A 22,581-nucleotide genomic window follows, 5' to 3' on the forward strand; every position below is an offset into this window, starting at 1 on the left:
TTCTATTATAAAACAGCTCTATGGGCTTTTAGGAAGCCACTGTAAAATGGGATGTGTTCATATAAATTGGGACACACTTTATATTTCGGATCTCCATGAAATCCACCAACTTGATTCCAAATAAAAGCCCAGAATACAGTATCATATAGTTTGTGAAGATGTAAACTATTAAAATCACAGTAGCATGATCTATGATACACCAGTTTGATTTTAACAGTGGTGGAGAGTAACTTAGTAGATATACTCAAGTACTGTACTTCAGTGATTTCTCGAAGTGGGGCCCAGGGACCCTCCAGGGGTCCGTGGCACTCCGTCAGGGGGTCCGCGAATTAATTTGCTGTCTTGCTACTAGTCATTTTCTGAAAGAAAAGATCAATTACTTGAAAAGTATTAAAGGTTGAAAAGTTTTAGAATACAAATAGTTCCAATGGTACCAAGTACAAATGGTAGTAGCATAGGCTTAATTGGTGTTACGATTATGAGGGGGTCATAGGACAATTTTCTCCCCTGTAAGGGGTCTCTGGCCCCAAAAAGTTTGATAATCCCTGCTGTACTTCATTACAATTTGATGTATTTGTACTTTACTTGAATTTTTTCCATTTTATGCTACTTTATACTAAATGTAGTATACATTCTAAAATTAGTCATTCGGCATAATGAGTACTTTTATTTTGATGCTTGTGCAAGTAAGTGAAATTTTGAATGCAGGACTTAAACTATGACGCAAAGCATGCTGGGATATTGAGTTCCTTTATGTATGTTATAAAATACTATTTTTTTCATAGATATAAAAGTTTTATAAAAATATGTATAATTATTAAGTATGTATATATAATATAATGTAGTATATTATAAATATAGAATATTATACATATATAAAATATAAATATAATATAGTATAATATAATTATTAAGTATGTATATAATTATTAAGTATGTATATATTTATATAATTATTAAGTTTGTATATATAATATTTGTATTATTATATATTTGTTTTGTTTTATTATGTATGAATTTCTTCACATTTTATTATTAAAAAAACGAGGGGGCGGGTCGGCCGGATGTGACGTCAGTGCCGGAAACACTATCAGACAGTGATAATGCACGTGTCTACAGCTACTGCAAAAGGAGCTGCATTAAGAGCATGAGCGCTCAGCTCTGGATGGCAGAGAGGCCTGAAATCAGAAAGAAAGGGACGCTTTAACCGCTCATAACGAAACTTATCTGTTCAGTTTCGGTTCTAACCGTTAACGGACAGTCAGACAGACGACAGGACTTTCTGGCGGCGCGCGGAGTAGAACGACGGTTGGGTCATTAACTGACGGTTGGGTCATTAACTGACTGTTGGGGACGTTAACTGACGGTTGGGTCATTAACTGACTGTTGGGGACGTTAACTGACGTTTGGGGTCGTTAACTGACCGAGAGACGTTGAGCAACACAGACAGACAGACAGACAGACAGACCGGAGTCGAAGGAAGAAAGTTGCTTTAGCTGTGAAGTTGTAGTTGAACACTGAAAGACAGGTGTTTTAGACGTCATGGCGGACTACCTGATCAGCGGACAGACCGGTTACATCCCTGATGATGGGCTGTCGGGACAGCAGCTGTTCAACGGAGGAGACGGGCTCACATACAAGTAAAGACACCATGATCACTCCCACTGCTCTGCCCTCAGAATAACCAGGCTAAACCGGGCTAACCAGAATGCTAACCGGGCTAACCATGACAACAGTCAACCAACGGCTGGTTGTGTAATGTAGCTAGCTAAGTGTGCTAACAGTGTCACTGTTCGAACAGCATGTTCCTCCAGCAGTCAGCCATGTGTTGGGGACAGCCAATAACAGTTTCATTACTGATTAATGCTTTCTCTATTGAACACATGCTCAGTAACAAAGGTACAAACAGGTACACTGACAATTGAATAAAACAAGACAAAACAAACATACTTACCTATACATTTCATAATGCCAAAGTTTGTTATAAACATCATATTATATTCATTTAATACTACTAATAAAAGTCTTGATGGCGTTTTTGTTTTTAACATTGAGTAAAATGGTGCTATATCATTAATAAAATGCAGGAGAGTTGGAAAGTTTTTTTCGTACGAATATTACATTTTCTTGTGAATATTATTATATATATTATATTATTATTATTATGAATATTACATTTTCCAAAAAAATGAATAATTGTAAGATATACGGCATGTTATTTCCAACCTTATCTTGAATAAAATATATCATTACATCAAACATATTTATTCCAACATTCATCTTCTTTTGTAGAAAGTTGGCTTTATCAATCCAGAACATTCTTGTATATATATATTATATATATATATATATATATATTATAAATATATATAAATATATATATATTATATATATATAAATATAAATATATATATATATATATATTGACCATTTTTTCTTATGAATATTACATTTTCTTGTTAATATTATTATATATATTATATTATTATTATGAACATTACATTTTCCAAAAATAATGAATAATTGTGTGATATACGGCATGTTATTTCCAATCTTATCTTGACTAAAATATATCATTACATAAAAAAAATTATTTCAACATTCGTCTTCTTTTGTAGAAAGTTGGCTCCATCAATCCAGAACATTCTTGTACATGTACAGTGAAAAAATAGATGGGAAATATTCTCTTTTTCAAGTCCACAGAAATCATACTTATAATCAATATCCAGCTTGAATCTTTCTTACACAAGTTTTATTGGATAAATGCTATGTAATATCTTAAAAGACACTTCCTTAAGTTTGTTATTGATACAGTATTTATCACAAATTTTCCAAGCTTTCCCCCAATGTATATCCTCAAATAATGAAGACCAAAAACATCTAGATGGAGGGACAGAAACATAACTCATTGTGTTCCTAATATTTTTGTTAGAGCGTTTCTCTTTCAGTATATTATTACCTCTAATATAAATATTTGCACACAATCTTCTGTTAAAAGGTTGATCAACAGTACCAGGGTTTTGTAGAAGTATAAGGACACTTTTTGGCATAGCATCGAAAACAACATTATACTCCTTTGGCTTTACATTTTTTGTTTATGAAGAAATCCTTTATAAGATAATAAATAACCTTTTTTATTAAGTAATTGGCCAACTGTCAGTATTCCAATATTAAACCATGTGTGATTTCTTTTCTTTTTTTTTTTTCCGATATTGAATGTCTTTATTGTTCCATATGAAATACACTTGTGTAGTCTGAATAACAGCCTCTTGGACATGAAAAGGGGAACACATTCCTTTTGTACACACACCGGTCCTAAATTTAGATCCTGGCTTACACAGTCCTGTCTTGTTGTTCTGCTACTTGGTAGTACACAACAAAGCACAAATAGTAGTGTAATGTATTGACTAGATGCTGCCACCTTTTCATGTCCTTTTATGTCACAGATTAGGGCTGCAACTAAACTAACAGATTATTTTCATTATCAGTTAATATGTCTATTTATTTCTTGATTAATCGATTAGTTGTTGTGTCTATAAAATGGTAAAGAATATCGATCAGTGTTTCCCAAAGCCTCAAGATGACGTCCTCAAATATCTTGTTTTCCCCACAACTCAAAGATATTCAGTTTACTGCCATAGAGGAGTAAAGAAACCAGAAAATATTCACATTTAAAAAGCTGGATTCTCAAAAATTGCTTAAACCGATAAATCAATTATCAAAATAGTTGGAGATTAATTTAATAGTTGACAACTAATCGATTGGTTGCAGCTTTAATATTGCAGAGTTAATGATTCTTGTAGAGAAATATTTCTTACCCCCTTAACAGGAAGTTCATATGACACTTGAAGACTCTTTTTGGTCTCATCATCACATGGGCCTCACTGCTACTCATACGCCACATAATCGACATTCCTTCTTTACAAAAGCGTATTCACACACGCGTGTACAGTAACATGACACCCTTTGAAGATTTCCAAGAAGGAAGCTCATATGTATGTCCTGTTCGGAGTAGTAAAGTCACATTATTCCTTGAATATATTTTTGATTTTCTATTTGAACTAGAAAATGTGTGTGCAGTGCATGTGTGTTAGTGTAGCTCTTAAGGTTTTAGTTCTCAGTTTTTGAATGTGAAGTTCCAGATTATGGATTAATCTTTCATGTTTGATTGTTTGAGGCGGGTTCAAAGCTGTTAGGATGGACAAGTCTTGTAAGGAGCCGCTCTAACCTCATCTTTCCTGTCTCCCCCTTCAGCGACTTCCTGATTCTGCCGGGCTACATCGAATTCACATCGGAACAAGTGGTGAGTCCTGATGAAGGACAAATATTTACCAACACATAAAATCCGATTAGCGCTGCTGTTGTGGTATTAACCTAATCTGAATTTTGGATGATGTCCGGGATGGGAGAGCGTGAGGGTGAGGATTATCAGTCGTGTGACTGAATTAGGCTCACAATGCATCAACGAGCCAGATTAGTAAATTATGGCCTCCCACTGTGACATTTATGGCATAATGGTAAACTCAGAGTCCCCAGAACTGGTCTGAAAACGCCTAAAGTTAACTTTTGAGTATCATAATGGTAATATGTTACCAGTAGTTTCTCAGTGTGTTAAAATGTCCATGTGTGTGTATCTCCTCCCTGATGTCTTTTGTCCAGGACCTGACCTCGGCGCTCACCAAACAAATCACCATGAAAACTCCCTTCGTCTCCTCTCCCATGGACACCGTCACAGAAGCCAACCTGGCCATCGCTATGGCAGTAAGTAGTACGAGAAAAATCCTTGGATTATTAGATTGTTTGTTGTTCCTGTTATCACGTTAGAACACTGATGTATTGTCTCCTCCCAGCTAACGGGTGGCATCGGCTTCATCCACCACAACTGCACTCCAGAGTTCCAGGCCAATGAAGTCCGCAAAGTCAAGGTAGTGATGATGACTATCTGCATTTTCTCTTTACACTCCTTCATCCCCTTTTTGTTATTTCATTTTGTTTAACTGCTCATTTATTCCCTTTCATTTAAGTTTTTTTTCTCTTACATGATCATTTTCTTTACTTTTTTCTTCACTGTGTTGATGTTTCATTTTTCTGTCTTCTCACGTCAGCTTCTCTTTGTCTTTCTCTATTTTTATTTGCTGCTCTCAGTTTGAAAGAAGTGTGAGGTAGAAGTGTGTTATTTCTCTGCATCCCTTGCTCCTCTGCTCTAGAGTGTAGGCAGTAAAACATTATTTATCCAGCCCTCCCTATTGAAACCCTTACATCCTTTCCATTGCTGTTACCCTCCCGTTCTTTCCCATGCTGGCTCTTAGATCCACGTCCCATTTATATTTATTTATGTTCTACGCCATCCTTTTCCTGCCCCTCTTTATTCTTACACACCCCTTCTTATCCTCACCTCCTTCCTTCCCTCCCCCCCTCCAGCGTTATGAGCAGGGCTTCATCACAGACCCCGTGGTGATGAGCCCCAACGAGCGAGTTCGGGACGTCTTCCAGGCCAAGGCTCGCCACGGTTTCTGCGGAATCCCCATCACAGATAACGGCAAAATGGGCGGCAAGCTTGTGGGCATCATTTCCTCCAGAGACATTGACTTCCTGAAGGAGGAAGACCACAACCTGCCACTGAGCGAGGTTAGACACAAGTCATTAGCCTTTAGTAACTAGAAGTAATATGGTGTTGGATGCAGAAGTTTTTGGAATTGATGAATCAAGATTTTATGATGCATTTTGATATTTTAATTGGAAACATTAGAGTAGTATTCAATAGCTATGAATTTAAGTTAGAGCATGATCAATACTGAATTTTTTAGACAACTGAGTAATATTGTTGTAAATATAATATTACATTTTGCGAACTTTACTGGAAAGTATTTTGATTAACTACAAATAACACATTAATATATATATGTAATAATAACTACTTCATAACATTGCGCCTTCAGCTTTGACCCTCTTGCTCATATATCCACTGCAAAGAGGATTGTAGGTCAGAAAAACAAGCTGGCTTGCATACTGCAAAATGCGACCACATGTAGTAGGACATCCTGGTATTTTTAGCATACTGCCTTTACCATACTATCTATTGGGACATACTAAATCTTTTTGTGGCATACTAAATAGTATGGTAGTATGGGTATTGGAACGAACAGATAGATGATAGATTTTTCACTATTAAAGTGTCACATCTTAAAATGCTAAAACCCCTGAAATACTGCAAGTTTCTACATTCCCTGAAACCTCTCCACTGGGTTTTGATGCTTCCTTTATTCATGCTCTGTTTGTAAACATCTTGACAGGTGATGACGAAGCGAGAGGATCTAGTGGTCGCTCCTGCTGGAGTGACGCTGAAAGAAGCCAATGAAATCCTCCAGAGGAGCAAGAAAGGTGAGGAGGGTGCTAAATTTGACTCGCATGATTTTTACATTATCACTCCAGTTGAATATATGCCATAAAACTGATTAAAAATGCAACCAGGTGTGACCGTCTGTACATGTTTAACTTCTCTGATTCGTCATGCAGGTAAGCTGCCGATAGTGAATGAAGAGGGCTCCCTGGTGTCCATCATCGCACGCACAGACTTGAAGAAGAACAGAGACTTCCCCCTGGCTTCCAAAGACTCACGCAAACAGCTGCTGTGCGGCGCCTCCATCGGCACCCACAACGACGACAAGTACCGACTGGACCTGTTGATGCAGAGCGGGGTGGATGTGGTTGTACTGGTAAGGAAGACTTCAGTACAGGTTTTAGAGACTCTTAATTCCCATGGAGACCAGGGGGAATTACGTCTGTCTACTGAGATCAATTTTAGACTTTGTGGTGCAGATTAGGGAGCTTTATTACTGAGGAATCGGTACAGGGACTTTGGTGGAGAACAGACTGGAAGTGAGCTCTTTCACAGTTTTATTTTATGGGCTTACTGGGTTTACTTACTGTGGCAGCAGTGGTGTGCATATTCACTGTGGTATTCAAGTGCAGGACGGTCTAGATATCAAAATACATGAAGCAGACTGCACTCAATTTGCTTCCACAGAGTGTGTCAATGAGTGGTAATCATCTTAATGAAGATCTACATGTTATGAAAAACGTTATCTCTCAACTATGGGAGCAAATTTAATGGTGTGCGGTTCATTTGCTCTGGATTCACTACATTTGACTTGGGTTTTAGCCAGGTTGTCTGAAAGCTGTGAAGTGTAAATTTTGTAGTCCTTTATCTAACCAGGCAGCCTCATTGAGATAATATCTCTTTTCCAAGAGAGACCTGAGAACAGGAAACATTCACAGGAACATAATCAGCAAACCAGACACAATACAACTACACAATAAACAGGAATTAATAACAGTTATAAAAAAAGAAATCAGATTATAAAGCTTCAAAAATCTCCAAGGATAATGCAGGACTCTAGTTTGAGGGCAGTTTGCATTTCATTTAAAAGGTGAATAGTATCTGAAACTGGTTCTGCCAACATTAGTGCATACACGGGGGATTTCCAAGGTTGAGTAGTTACTGGATTATGAAATGTAGTTACTATATTTAAATGACAGAAGAGATGTGACGTAGTTTGGAAGCTTCAGCAGTAGAGCTTTATAAATGAATAACATGAGATGGCTATTTCCTTGTGACTGTAAGGAGGTCCATCCAACCTTGTGATACAGAGAACAAAGAGTCAGAGATTTGTGATAAAGCGTACGCCGCTATATAAATAAATAACAATGTCATGTGTTCCTTCTGTACCTCCAGGACTCGTCTCAGGGCAACTCAATCTTCCAGATCAACATGATCAAATATATCAAAGAAAAGCATCCAGACCTGCAGGTCATCGGAGGCAATGGTAACTATACTTTTCTTTACGTAATACCTAATAAGTTAGAGAGGCACACATTGAGAGAATGTTGTCAGCTCTAACGGCCTCTCTGTCTCCCTCTTTCTGCTGCAGTGGTGACTGCAGCTCAGGCCAAGAACCTGATAGATGCCGGAGTGGACGGGCTGAGAGTGGGGATGGGCAGCGGCTCCATCTGCATAACACAGGAAGGTGAGTGACTGGCAAATTCAGATTGCTGAATGCTCCCACCCACAAAACAGCCATCAACCATTCTGGAGCTGTGGTTTGGCAATAGAAAGCGACCGGGATCAGAAGTGATCTAAATTAGCGTTGGTTTGGTTCAACAATTTGTTGTTTTACCCCGTGTAGTGTCTCTTAATGGAAGAGAACCGAGGCTCAGATGGAAAGACGAGCATGTTCGAATAATTTTGTCTTCTTTCTTATAGTCTATGATGTGCTCTGTGGTTCGGGTGCAGTGTCATTTCTGATCCCAGGAGTTTGTCTCTGGCGCCTCCTGCCTGATTACATTTGCAAGTCATGGTTGTTAAAGAACACAAGCTATGATTGGTCTGTGTTCAGTGTGTAGTCTGACATTTCTCTCAACCAAGTCACGTCAGGCAGTATGATCACCTGATCTGACTTTGTGACCATCTGGAAAGAATATCTGTAGTTGGTTAAACTGTGCAGTTAGGGTTGTTACAGCTAAGTTTGGATTTTAAACTCTAAGTTGTCATTGGGATACATTTAGCTGTGATTTGTGTGGCATAGTTAAGAAGTATACATTCGATATTGTTTCTTGTTGTCTCTCTTCATCTTGTCCCAAGATTCCTCTCAAATCATCAGCACTATTTTTTCTTGTTCATTTTCTTTAACTTACGGTTTTCTTCATTTTTGTTTGTCATCTTAATCTTGTTGTCTTCCAACCTGCCTCCTCCTCTTCTTTCTCTTCCTTTCTCTCTGCTTCCTCCATCTTAAATTCTCTCCCCTACCTCCCACCCTGGTGTTTATATGGTGTGTGAGTGTGAGTGTGTGTGTGTGTCCATGTCCAGCTGCCCCCAGTGTACCACCAGCAATAAAGCTCCACAGCCCCAAAACCCCAACCACTGTTACGGGGTACTGCAGTAAGTTTCCCCGCCCCCTTTTGGCCTGCGCTGGGCTCCCATTGGCTCTAAAATCACAGTGTGCCCGCCCTCCCCACTTCACAGCCTGCTGCATCGATTGGTTAACAGCTTTGCATCGGTAGACGTGGTAGACGTGGTAGAGGTAGTTGTCGTAGTTTTTTTGTTTGTTTAAGAGCTGGTTTGGGGTGTTTTGAGGTTTTGGGGTTTTGCTTGTTCCTGTGTCTTCACTAATCTGTCAGTCATCCTAAGTGAATCTTCCTCCACCCACTGTACTGACCTTTTGGTCTCCGGTCTTGATGATGTCATCAGATTGAGACACTATAGAGACAGAGCGCAATTAAGTCCCGCCCACACCGGAGGGGAAAACAACTCATCGCTCTCCGTTGACTTTGTATTGCGGGAAGGTGCCTCTTTGTCACTTACGTCTGCTAGCAAATAACAGAAAAAAGCCTAAAAGCTCCTGTGTGGTGGGATGCACCACCAACAGGGCAAAGAACCCAGAAATACGTTTTTATAATCTGCCGAACGGAAAAACTGAGGATACAGGCAATAAGACGTGAGGCATGAGCAGGAAGACTGGGAAAACTTAACAATTTACGGTGCTGGAAATCAATTTATCTTTGTCTTGACTTTGTTTAGTTTAGCTACTGAGGCTTTTACTGCTAAATCAAAGCAACTTGATTCGTCATCACACCAGGCAGGTGGTGGTGACTTAGTAACGGTAGGCGCGACAGTAGCGCAACCTCCCAAGCACCTTGGATAAAAGGATTCAAAGCGACACGGCTGGAGTTTTCCACGCATTTTTAGACGCAGCATGTGATCGGCCCCTCAGGGTGCTAAAATAATCCTTTGCCTGTAGCTGGCTGAAAACATTTGATTTCAGCATGTCAGTTTGTTAGCGTTTCAGTTCTCGGTTGCACATTGTTTCCCCTCTGGTGGGTGTAGTTTTCAGAGAATGACGCGTTGCGCTCTGTGTTCTATCCATTTGTGTCCTGTGGTTGCCTATGGATACCATTGGTCAGATAGTGGCTGGTTTAAGGTCAAACCCTCTGTGTGCTGCTTCTGTTGTGTTTTATTGGCCCTCCCGTCATTGTGTCAGTTGTAGACAACAACTCTCATCCATTTCTAACACTCACTCCTAACATATGGCACTGGAACGAGTTCAATAATGTAGCTGGCAGCCACAGGGTGTCTCTGTCTAGCAAGGTGGTGAACCTGCTGAGGTGTGTGGAACCAGGCAGGTTATATTTCAGCTGGCACCGTTGCTTCATTATTAATCATCGACGAGGCGGCCTTGATGAATGTATCTTCGTTTGTGCCATATTCTAATTTCCTCAATTTCTAACAGTCAACACAGTATCATCAGTCCACAAGTGCTGCCAACTGTGATTGTTGCACCAAAAGTGACATACCTTTGAATTGTAGCATGGTTGTATGAGAGGCCGTATTGATTGTTGATCTTGAAGAAGGCATGAGGGTCGAAATGTCATCTGAATACAAGATAAATGCATATGGAGCTACAGTGTGTGGCACTTTTGTTCTACTTTCATGTCTACATCCAGTGATCAGCACCTCATTACATCCCTTGGTGTGCGTTACTTTTCTAGTATTTTATTAATGAGAGGACGTATCATTGCTCACCTGCTATGTGTAGTCTGAGTAGAATCTGGGCTGAGAAAATAGGAGATTTTTTTATTACTTCCTTGTTGTATGTGTGTCCTATTTTATTTTGCTTTGATAATATATTTTCTGAAATGATGTACAGAACAGTAAAAACATGTCTAGTAGCTTGAACATATGGTGCTGCACAGTTTATAATACACTGTATGTCATAACAACATTTCCCTAAAGAAAGAAAAAGTAGCAGCACTCTCACCTCCAACAGAAATGTTGTAAATTATAATTTAGAAGCCAAAATTATTGCTCTAGTTCAATATTAATGTTATATTTTCATGAAATCAAACCCATTTTTTGTTTTTATTATTTTATTGATGGTTGGCATTTTTTAAGCAAAAAGATAAAAAGTTGCAAACAAAATCCCGCACGCTGTCTAACTTGTAAAAGTACATTTATTTGCGACGTTTCAGAAGTAGATGATCAGGCAAATGATTTGTAACAATAACAAGCCATCTTAAATAGGGAGCGGCTGCAACCAAGCACACATTTCATACCTCAAGTGCAATAGGAAGCGAGGCATAAATACCAAACATCATTTGAAAACACTCTGCGTAGTAACAATCACAAATATGGCCCAAAAAACTTACATTAAATGGGTAAGTTAGTATAAAAATGATTGCACCAAAGGCTAAAAAATAAACTTTCCCAAATATTGTAGGGACACATATACAGGGCAAATGAATAATCTGCATCAATACATAGAAAATACAGCAAGGCCTCACAAATAACCAATAGGCAAACACTTCTAAAATGTAAAGATATCTAAAATAACAATAATAAATTCTGCCTCTATCCTATCAAGACCAAATACATAAAATTAAGTAGGTCCTCCCTATGAATAGACCCCCCAACAGTTAATTGCGATCAAAAAATGCACATTTTTAGCAGGTTACATTAGTGGATGAACCTGATTTAACATATAGAAAAAGTTAATAACACATTTACTTATAATCCTCCACAATACTGATTATAACTTAACTTTTTTGAAACATTTCCTCTCTTAGATCACGGCTTTCAATACATAGCAGGATAATTGGGGTTACTAGTTTGGGAAGTACCGGGCAGCCCTTAGTTCACATGAAGCAAATCAACTCAGGATGTTTCTCTTTGGTGGCACTTTGTGAATTTAAGCGTTGGTTTCCCTTACTTGATGGTGTAAAAGATTAGTGGAGTTGAATATAGGCAGGATATATTATGTGAAACTGGTTTGGAGTCTTAGAGTGGTGCGTGGGATTTGTCTGCTGATGTGACAAATTTAACTTCCTCATTCTCACTTTTCTGTAACTAACATGACAACAGAAAGAGACACGTTCTCAGCCTGTCTGCTCCTTCACTGTGTGAGAATGTCTTACATTTTGTTTAACATCACTTAGTTGGATCACTGGGAGTTTCCACCATGCATGATTTTTTTTAATGTCAGTTTATCAAATTATCAGCCAGCTGATGATTCTTGGTTCCAAAGCTCATCTTATGTTGAAGCCATGTTCCTGTAAACATAATGATGATGTGAAAGAATAATTGGCTGGTAAAGATGGAAAAAGTCTGCGTTTTGTGTGGTGAGCTGTGTTAGCATTTTGCGAGCTTCGTTGTATATTCTCTGGTAGGTTAAGGGGTTGTTATTATGACTGCTGGCTAGTTCTGAACTACATGACACTAGAAACATGTAGATAAATGACTAAATTCAACAGCTGTACACATTTTCTCACATCATTTAATCCTCCGTCTCTCTTCTTCTCTTCAGTGCTTGCGTGCGGCAGACCTCAGGCCACCGCTGTCTATAAGGTATCGGAGTACGCCAGGCGCTTCGGTGTGCCGGTCATCGCTGACGGCGGCATCCAGACTGTCGGGCACATTGCCAAAGCCCTGGCACTGGGAGCATCCACAGGTATGGATAGATGGCTGTTTCAGAGTCGGAGTGAAAGTCTATGAATATTTAAATGATGGATGAGACATACACTAAATTCAGATTTGACTACAAGATCTATAGTAAATAAAGATTTGTTTTTATGTGGTCATCTGTCGTGCTTTTTTCTAATCCATGTTACAGAGACGATTATAATTTGAACTGTAGATTTTTAGATTTGGATTATGTCGTTTACTTCCCTCCGTGTGAAACCGGATCTATGCTGGGGGAAAAAAGCGGCCTAAAAAAACAGCTTATTGCCCACTTTCACTCAGTTTAAACCTTCCAGTAGTTGTCTTTCATTTTCAGTCTTCTAACTTCCACATACTAACCTCTCTCTCTCTCTGTGTCCAGTGATGATGGGCTCTCTGCTGGCTGCCACCAGTGAAGCTCCCGGTGAATATTTCTTCTCTGACGGCATCAGGCTAAAGAAATACCGCGGCATGGGCTCCGTGGACGCCATGGACAAAAACCTGGGCTCCCAGACCAGATACTTCAGGTACAAAAACACTAAATCTGGGCTAGCGGACTTTGCCATTCAAGTTGATCAGAGTTTAAGGTTGGGTAACAGCTCCCTAGTGGTACCTGTATATCTGCAGGTTAAATCCTAACAAAGCAAAAGTCTCGCTCTTACCCCAAAAGAGAACAACATGACACAATATAGCGTAGTCTCACCACAATGTCACGAGAGACGACAATTTGCCAGTGTTTCCCAGATGACAACACTTCCTCCTCATTTGATTTTCAGTGGTTTTCAGAACATAAGACATTACTCCATTGTGGTCAAGAATGATGAGCCGACTAGAAAATGACAGTCGCAGACATTTTACACAATTATACTTCAATTAAATCTTTATTTTGGGTGGAAAGTAAATATCACAACACTCTCAAAAGGAAGAGTATTCAAAAGAAAAACTGCTTTAATTTATTCACTTTATTATAGTCACACAGTGGCAGTACATAAATTGTATGAGATTATCTGCTTTAAAAGTCTTTCTATGCTACTAACGCCATCATATCACCAACAATTTGTTTTTCTCCTCTCCCTTCACAGTGAATGTGATAAAATTAAAGTTGCTCAGGGTGTTTCTGGAGCGGTGCAGGACAAAGGCTCCATCCACAAGTTTGTTCCCTACTTACTGGCTGGCATTCAGCACTCCTGTCAGGACATCGGATCCAAGAGCCTCACCCAGCTCAGGTAAAAACGCACACACAGGCAGACATACTACACTGACCGTTTTGTTTTTTTAATTCTTTCAACTTACTATACTGACATTGTTCGACATACTATACTGTATATACTTTTTTTTACTTTACTATGACTTTTTTCAACATACTATACTATGACTTTTTTTTTTTTTTTAAATGTCCGACTTTTTCTGACATGCTATATGATGACTTATATTTTCGACAGGCTAAACTATGACTTTTTTTTAAATTTTTCGACATACTGTACTACAACTTTCAGACAACCTTTTCCGACATGCTATACTAAAACAGTTTTTTACGGTTTAGTACTTTGGAAAAATTCATAAAAATCATAGTATAGTATGCTATAAATTAAGTCATAGAAAAGTGAAAGGATCATGTTGAAACAAGTAATAAAAAAGTCATAGTATACTATTCTATTAGAAATGTCTTAAAAAATGTAATCATTAATTAATTTAAAGCTGTTACGGATTTTTTTTGTATACTAAGTAGTATGTTGTATGGATTTTGGACACATCTTTAGTCTTGGTGCTTGCCCAGAGTTTGTGCCGCACTATATTCTTTACCTTGTGTCGTGCTGTATTTCTTCTCGTTGATGTCTGGTGTGTAACAGCATTTCTTTCCTCCTTGCAGAGCCATGATGTACTCTGGAGATCTGAAATTTGAAAAGAGAACAGCTTCAGCTCAAATGGAGGGTGGAGTCCACAGCCTGCACAGGTACACACACAAACAGTAACACAATGTTTCTTCAGCACAGATCCAGTCAACTAAGTAGATATAATTTTGTTTAGTTCGGTTTCATATTCCATCATCTTAAAAAGTTCTTAGTTTCATGTCTCGCTCCAACCACACAAATTTTCAATTAAACTTCCTCGTTAGTGCCTCCAGTCTGTCTTAACAGGAAACCTCAGGGAGCATCATGGATAGCCGTGTGACCTTTTCCTCACTGACAAACTGCTCTTTCTCCCACAGTTATGAAAAACGTCTGTTTTGAGAAAAAGCCAGCCGTTCAGCCTGCAGATCGAGAATCCTTCCAAGAGACATTATGCAAACACACTACATGCCAGACCCTCTAACATTCATACCTAACACACAACTGACTTCTCTTTAAAGATGAGCTTTCACATCCACTCTACTCTTCCAAGGATCCATCAAGTCTTCCTGCCAGCATCATCTATGCATTGTCTGTGTTTTGTGTAGCTGTGTGTGTGTGTGTGTGTGTGAAGAAGGGGAACTAAGCATTTATCAATCAGTGCACGTGTGATTGAGTCCTCCAATGCCTTTCATGTTATGATTAAAATAAATGTCTGGTGTGTCCATTTAAGGCAAAAGTTGTCCAATAAAGCTTGTGTTTTTTTGCACAAACTGCTATGTTCTGTTTTTGTAATTTGTACACAATTTGGTAAGGAATTTTTGTGAAGATGTGTGTATCTAGTAGTTTTAAAAGTTGATAGTACTAAGTCAATTGCTGGATTGTCATGTTAACTGCAGAAGGAAAAAGTCATTGTATAGTATGTTGAAAAAATTTATATCACTTTTACTATTAGTATGTGGAAAAAAACGCATATTATAGTATGTCGACATTTTTGTTGAAAATAAATAGTATGTTTTTTTCAACATACTATACTATGACTTTTTTTATGAAAATTATCGACAACTTTACTATGACTTTTTTTCATCAAGTATTTAGACATACAATACTATGAGATTTTTCAACGTACTATAATGACTTTATTTTACATACTATACTGTAACTTTTTTTCATGAAATATTTCAACATACTATAGTATGACTTTTTTGACGTACTATAATATGACTTTTTTCCAACATACTTTAGTATTACATTTTTCATGAATTTTTTTTTTGGCCTAATATACTATGATTTTTTTTCGACAATTTACTATGACTTTTTTCATGAATTATTTCGACAGTATACTATGACTTTTTTTCATAAAAAATTTCAATATACTATAATGTGCATTATTTTCGACTTACTATACTATGACTTTTTTTAAATACTATACTATGATTTCTTTTCACATACTAATCTATGATTTTTTTCGTCATACTATACTGACTTTTTTCGATATACTGTACTGAGTTTTTTTTCATCAACAATTTCGACGTAATATAATATGCGTTTTTTTTTATACTATGACTTTGATATTATAGTACGTTGAAAAATCTCATGAAAAAAAGTCATGGATAGTATGTAAAAAAAAAAAGTCATAGTATGTCGAAGAATTTCATGAAAAAAGTCATAGTATAGTATGTCGAAAAAAGTCATAGTATAATATGTCTAATGTCTAAATACTTGATGAAAAAAAGTCAAAGTAAAGTTTGTCGATAAATTTCATAAAAAAAGGCATAGTATGTCGAAAATTCTCATGAAAAAGTCAGTATAGTATGTCGAAAAAAAGTCAATATAGTTTGTCTAAATCTTTGATGAAATAAAGTCATAGTATAGTACGTTGAAAAAAACATAGTATACCATGTCCAAAAAAAGTCATAGAATACTATGTCGGGAAAAAGTAATAGTATGTTGAAAATAATGCATAATATAGTATGTTGAAATATTTGATGAAAAAACTCATAGTATATGTCGAAAAAGTCATGCTATAGTATCTCTAAATACTTGATGGATAAAACGCACATTATAGTATGTCGAAAAATCTCATTAAAAAAAGTCATTATACTATGTCGAAAAAAACACATAGTACGTTGAAAAATCTCATGAAAAAAGTCATATTATAGTATATCGAAACATTTTCGTGAAAAAAAGTCATAGTATAGTATGTCAAAAAAAAGTCATATTATAGTATATCGAAACATTTTCGTGAAAAAAGTCATAGTATAGTATGCCGAAAAAAATTCATATTATAGTATATCGAAACATTTTCGTGAAAAAAGTCATAGTATAGTATGTCGAAAAAAAGTTATAGTATGTCGAAAAAAAGTCATTATAGTATGTTGTAATGTTTCATGAAAAAAAGTTATAGTATAGTATGCCGAAAAAAGGTCATATTATAGTACGTCGAAAAATCTCATGAAAAAAGTTATAGTATAGCATGTCGTAAAAAATTCATAGTATAGTATGTCGAAAAATTTCATTAAAAAAGTCATAGTATAGCATGTCGTAAAAAATTCATAGTATAGTATGTCGAAAAATTTCATTAAAAAAAAGTTGCAAAAAAAACAGTAAACAGTTTGCGTCTGGTACAACAGTAAAGTGAACTTTTAAGAAAGAATTTCCTTGAGAAGCTAAGACTAACCCAGAAACTAACTTATCATTAGTAAAAGTCTTTAACGTTGTATTTATTTCAATATTCACTTTAGAGAAGCAGAAACCCAGTTTGTCATTAAAAAGTCATAAAAATACCATAGTATAGTATGCCATAAAAAAGATATAAAAACACAGTCATGTCATAAAGGCAGAATAGGAGAGAAGTAGCAGCCCAATTTGGAGCCAGTCCATCCAATCAGATAACATACTGCATGACAGCTGAACTGTTAATTACTGAAGTACATTCAAGGACAAAGCGTGGGAGTTAGGCCCAGGTGTCCTCCATCAGAGAACAAGCAGCCACCTTCTCTCCACCTACCTCACCTTCCCTTCTTCCTGCTGGAGGTCTCCAGGGAGGATCAGGTACTCTGCCAAATCCACCGGACTTTCCAGACTGAAACCCAGAAGGACTGATGGGACTCCTCCGGTCACACTCTGCTGGTCACACCTGTCTCACATCATCCATCATGCTGCACGCTAATTAACACACAAGGAAAGAGTCGGTTTACAACAAAAACAATGATTCATGGAACGCTATTACCACCATCTAAACTTTAACTTGTGTTTCAATGGAATATAAATAACTATATTTCAATGTTGAGCGGTTGCTGTCGAGCCATTGGATTATATTACTGAAATGCTGTTGAAACCATGGTAACCTACATGTCTAAAACTCACTTTTAAACCAGATTTAGCGCGTTTTATACCTAAACAACTAGATGATTTTTAACATGCAAATCACCAAATGAAAGCTGACTGGGAACCACTACTGTTGCTACCTCTACTCGTACTGCTGTCACTACTATGATCATGACAAGTACCATTAAATATAATATAATAATAATAATAACAACAATAATAAAATTGTAATACATTTTCTGCTACTATACTTCTACCCTACTATATTTCAGATGGAAATGTTGTACTTTTTACTCCTCTTCATCAATCTAAAAGCTTAATTTACTAGTTACTTAGCAGATTAATATTATAAAAAAAAAAAAAAATGATGGGAAGGTGAGGATGGATGGATGGATAGATGGATATATATATCTGGGTAGAGCTGCAACGATTAATCAATTATTAAATTAATCGCCAACTACTTTGATAATATATAGTATATATATAAAAATACTGTATATATTGTAGTGTAGACTCAAATCAGCTCCACCGTTACCAGTTGCAACAAGTGAACACATTAATGTATCGATAAGCATAATCCAATATTATCACACATCTAAAAAGAGCAAAATTAATACTTCTATATTTTTACTTGAGTAAAAGATCTGAGTACTTCTTCCTCCACTGACCATTACTGTAACCATTAATATACCAACCACCAGCACTAGAAAAACTATTAATACCACTACTACTAATACCAATACCCCTGATAATAATGGTTGGTATTTTGTATGCCACATATCAAAAGTCAGATTTAACATTAACTGTGCTCAACAATTACAAAGAATTACAAGGAATTAAAAAAATGTATTTAAAATATGAGATAGTCTTAAGTATTTAGGGGTAAACTATATAGTTTTCAAGGCAGTGCCAGCAAATAAATTAACACCACAGACAAAACAATTTAAGGCAGAATTGGACCAAAACTACATGAATACTATTAGAACCTGATTTACTATGAAATTTGAGGGTTTTCTTAAGACATTTTACTTAGAAAAATCTGGTTAAATTACAAATAAACAAAAGCATATATACAAAAGTTAATTGCACGGGGGACTAAAAGGTCAGCAAAGCGGCATGGAGCAACACATGTTAGGGCTGGTTCACTCAAATTACAATAAAAAAATGTTTTTCACTTACCTCCAGTAGCAGTAGTAGATGAATTTTGTTTCATTTGTCCAGGTTTTGAGATGTTGTCTCTGGAGTCTCATTTGCAGTGCCTCACAGCTCTGAAAAATAACATACAGTGCCGTCGTTAGTCTGGATGATTTACTGAACACACGGTCAACAGTTTTCATAGTATATAAATATTTCCAGTGAAAGCTCTTCACAGACAGTGGGGGATGTTTTGTCATTTGTTTCAGAAAAAACACTCTGCTGTTGAATTTGTTTTAACGGCACTAATTTATTTTAAGCATTAACACAACTTGCGATTTTTAGGTTGTAGAGGGCTCAGTTTTTTAAAGCTAGCGTGAAGATACTGATATCAAATGAGAATAGAAAACCTAATGAATCCATTGATACCAATTATGTCATACTGCATGCAGTATACATACATAATGCAGTTTGGGGCAAGTCATAGTCAAGTCAGCACACTGACAGCTGTTGTTGCCTGTTGGGTTTGAGTTTGCCATGTTATAATTTGAGCATATTTTTTATACTAAATGCAGTACCTGTGAGGGTTTCTGGACAATATTTGTCATTGTTTTGTTGTTAATTGATTTCAAATAATAAATATATACATATATATGCATAAAGCAAGCATATTTGTCCACTCCTATGTTGATAAGAGTATTAGATACTTGACAAATCTCCCTTTAAGGTACATTTTGAACAGATAAAAAATGTGCGATTAATCGCAATTAATCATAGACAATATTTTAACCGATTGACAGCCCTAATTTATAAATAAAACCAAAAACTATATGCATGGCTAGATATCACTACATGTGACAAAATGTGTTTTTTTGTAGTTTGGGTGAACTGGCCCTTTATAAAATGTCAATAGATTTAAATGTTGACATTGACTAGGGCAGACCTGTAACAACTGGCGAACGGCTACACTGAGAAAAGATCTGACTAAAACAGTCAAGGTGAACATACTGCATACAAAACAAATACATTCAGTCATAACATAAAACCATTAACACTAACAGGGATCAGTTCACAGAATGAACTGATTTTACTTCACCTGTCTGTCCTTAAGATATTAAAAATAATCTGCACATCTCATAATATATGAAACCTTTGAAACTTTTAATTCAAATTACATCTAATCAGTACAAGTTTAATAAATGAAACCTAAAAGCACTGCAAGACAAGAGAAGAACTTCACATGACAACTGACTGCTTATAAATAGTGAAGATGTAATTTACCTTAAACAAGAATGAACATTTTAAGTTGACCTAGAGTGTATTTGAAATAAAGAGATTTTTAGATAGTAGTAGTTGTGTGTCTCCAGCAGGGAGAGAAGACAGGGAGGGAGTGGACAAAGGAAGTAAAGGAGGAGTTTTATCTGATCAGGAGAAGTGAAAGTGAAATTACTGTCTCGGGTATTTAAAGAGGAAGTTTGGACTGTCGGAGCTGTTGGCAGACGGGACTACAGAGGAGGACTCGCTGCTCTGACATGTTGGTGAGCTGGAACACTTTTACACACTATTAATCAAACCTTTATCATCATGTGAAGAATTCATACTGGTGTCTTTTTTGTACTTTCACTTTGCTTTCATTCTACTGGCTTCTACTGCCAAGTCCTCATTCCACCTCTCTCTCTTTCTCCTGATTTGACTTCTTAAACTTTGTCCTCACATTGTTCTCATAAAAATCCAGTCTTACAGCTTGTTAAACTGTTTGTGGTTGTTCGATCATTCCTCTCATTGTTGGAAAAAGTCTGCAGGCCTTGATTATTAAGGGTTGAATTACAGGTGACAAACTGAAAGTGTTTCTCTTTTTTCACAAACTGTCTCTTTTCTTTCAATGTTTAGTTGTAATTTTTAAGTTTTTTTGTTTTGTTTTTGAGGACATGAGGAATTAATACAGCTATACAACAGAGTCTAAAAGCTATTTTTAGCTCCACAGGAAACTTTTATGATGTAAATGTCTTCCTTAATTTTTTTTTTTCAGCTCTCCCTCCTTCCTTTTTATCAGCTCTTCCTTGTTGGGCTGACCTCGTGTCCCTTCTTGCTTGCTATCTTTGTCTTTCTGGCACTCAACAGATGACACACACAACAGGTTTTTCAAGATGATACACAGATACAAAGTACTGTAAGTGATAGGTCAACACTCCCTGCTTCAATATTTTATGGACAGACTTGGAGAAAATGTAGTGAAGCTTTAGTGTCTGCATTTCAAAAGCTGACATTAATTATTTTTAGTTTTTAAAAATGTAGATTTTCTCAAATTTTCAAGAGCCACTTTTCATTTCTTTGGTTAGTTTTGAGTCCTGCATCTTAACAAGGAGCTGTGAGGTTGTGACAGATGTTGGCATTTTGCTGCTGCTCCTCCTCTTGCAGTGTTACAGTAGAATAAGCTTACATTTTTCATATTAACAAGAGTCGCTGCTAAAAATGTACCAGTAATTCCTTGAAGATTAACCAAATCTCTATTCTAAGCTTTTAGATACAAAAATGTCAGATAAGATAAGATATTCCTTTATTAGTCCCACAGTGGGGAAATTTGCATACTTTAAATAAAGAAAATAGACTTTATCACCTCTTGGATGGAGGCCTTTTAGTTTAATATGCATCTAATTTACTTACAATTGTACTGCAAAAACACCAGATCAAAAAATAGGCTCTTAAAAATGTATTATAATATACAATTATTTAAAAATGTGCATACAAATTTAAAACAAATTGAGCAATAATTTGATATTTTCTCAGGTTTTGTGAATCCCGGGGCTTTAGAGCCGTTATACACAGTAATTGCTTTAATACTTTTACAACATTGATTTAAGTTTGATCATAAGCATCTTTTTTTTCCTTTAAGATATCATAATCAGGCAGCTGTTGGGTGTTCACAAGGTGCTTTGTCTTGTTTTCAGTGATTTCTTTGGGCAGAAACTAACCGCTTGTGACATTGTGATTTTTTTATTTTGTTTTTATTAGCCTACTTTCATTTTATTGTGTTTTTCAGCTCTGGACTGAACATCGTCACATTATGATTCTGTGGTTTCACTCAGGAGTGACTTTTAAACCACTGAGAGTTACAGCTGAGTGCATGGATGATTTTTAATGGTTGTCTAGTTTTATGTTACACCACAATCAAATGAACTTTGATAACATTACACTTTCTGCAGCTGTTGAAAAAAGTTGAGTAAAAATGAAGGTTAAAGTTCAATAAAACAGCTGAAAAGTGACAAATTTATAAGCCAAACTTAAAGAACGAATGAACAAACCATTAGCTTATCAACCGAGCATTATGTATATATACAGTATAATGCTAAGCTGAAAAGCTAATGCTTCTTGTACATACATTAACTCAAGTAGAAGGATTTTCCATCCAATACAAAAGTAATTCAAACCACAGCTAACAGAGCCGTTAGCTGTGGTTAAACTGTGAATGATTACGGATCGTTTGAAGCGAGGTTATATCAGCGTGAAAAACCACAGAGGGCAAAACAAAGTCAGCCAGAGGAAACTGATAATGTCTTACAATTATTTAACTGAACAAAGCTAAAGTTAAGCTGTGCTGAAAGGAGGAGAGAGGCATTTATGTGCATTTTAACTGTGGCTTATGGGGAGTCACCAAAAACAAATGTAAGATATGGCTGCATAAAATTGGATTTAAAGGGCCAGACTACCCAAATTACAAAAATATAGTGAACTGTCCATTCAAGAACCAACATTACAACATTTTGGCTGTTTGGTTTCAAAATAAAAGTAGCAGTATAC

The 22,581-nt window shown here is 36.5% G+C and overlaps 1 protein-coding gene across 2 annotated transcripts; it reads left to right on the forward strand.

Annotated features, from left to right (window-relative positions):
• The first annotated feature begins 1,082 nt into the window (after positions 1-1,082).
• Positions 1,083-15,096, forward strand: impdh2 (IMP (inosine 5'-monophosphate) dehydrogenase 2). 2 transcript variants are annotated; one of them, XM_037774177.1, is made up of 15 exons: positions 1,083-1,640; positions 4,255-4,303; positions 4,660-4,761; positions 4,851-4,925; positions 5,422-5,628; positions 6,294-6,381; positions 6,517-6,716; positions 7,736-7,826; positions 7,932-8,027; positions 8,867-8,938; positions 12,357-12,500; positions 12,873-13,017; positions 13,573-13,716; positions 14,361-14,444; positions 14,700-15,096. In XM_037774177.1, exons 1-15 carry the CDS (start codon positions 1,543-1,545, stop codon positions 14,719-14,721), a joined length of 1,617 nt encoding a protein of 538 aa, XP_037630105.1. In that variant the 5' UTR covers positions 1,083-1,542; the 3' UTR covers positions 14,722-15,096. The 2 variants fall into 2 exon arrangements, with proteins under 2 accessions (XP_037630105.1, XP_037630106.1); XM_037774178.1 differs by lacking the exon at positions 8,867-8,938 and having other exon boundaries at positions 1,085-1,640.
• The last annotated feature ends 7,485 nt before the right edge of the window (positions 15,097-22,581 follow it).

Source organism: Sebastes umbrosus, chromosome 6, assembly GCF_015220745.1.
Source record: "Sebastes umbrosus isolate fSebUmb1 chromosome 6, fSebUmb1.pri, whole genome shotgun sequence".
In the NCBI taxonomy this organism is placed as follows: domain Eukaryota; kingdom Metazoa; phylum Chordata; class Actinopteri; order Perciformes; family Sebastidae; genus Sebastes; species Sebastes umbrosus.

Bases quoted from the DNA above. Each gene is read 5' to 3' on its own strand.
- impdh2 (XM_037774177.1), top strand. From the start codon at position 1,543: ATGGCGGACTACCTGATCAGCGGACAGACCGGTTACATCCCTGATGAT. The intron at 4,926-5,421 runs GTAGTGATGATG...CCCCCCCTCCAG, and splicing joins ATGAAGTCCGCAAAGTCAAG to CGTTATGAGCAGGGCTTCAT. The intron at 6,717-7,735 runs GTAAGGAAGACT...CTGTACCTCCAG, and splicing joins GGGTGGATGTGGTTGTACTG to GACTCGTCTCAGGGCAACTC.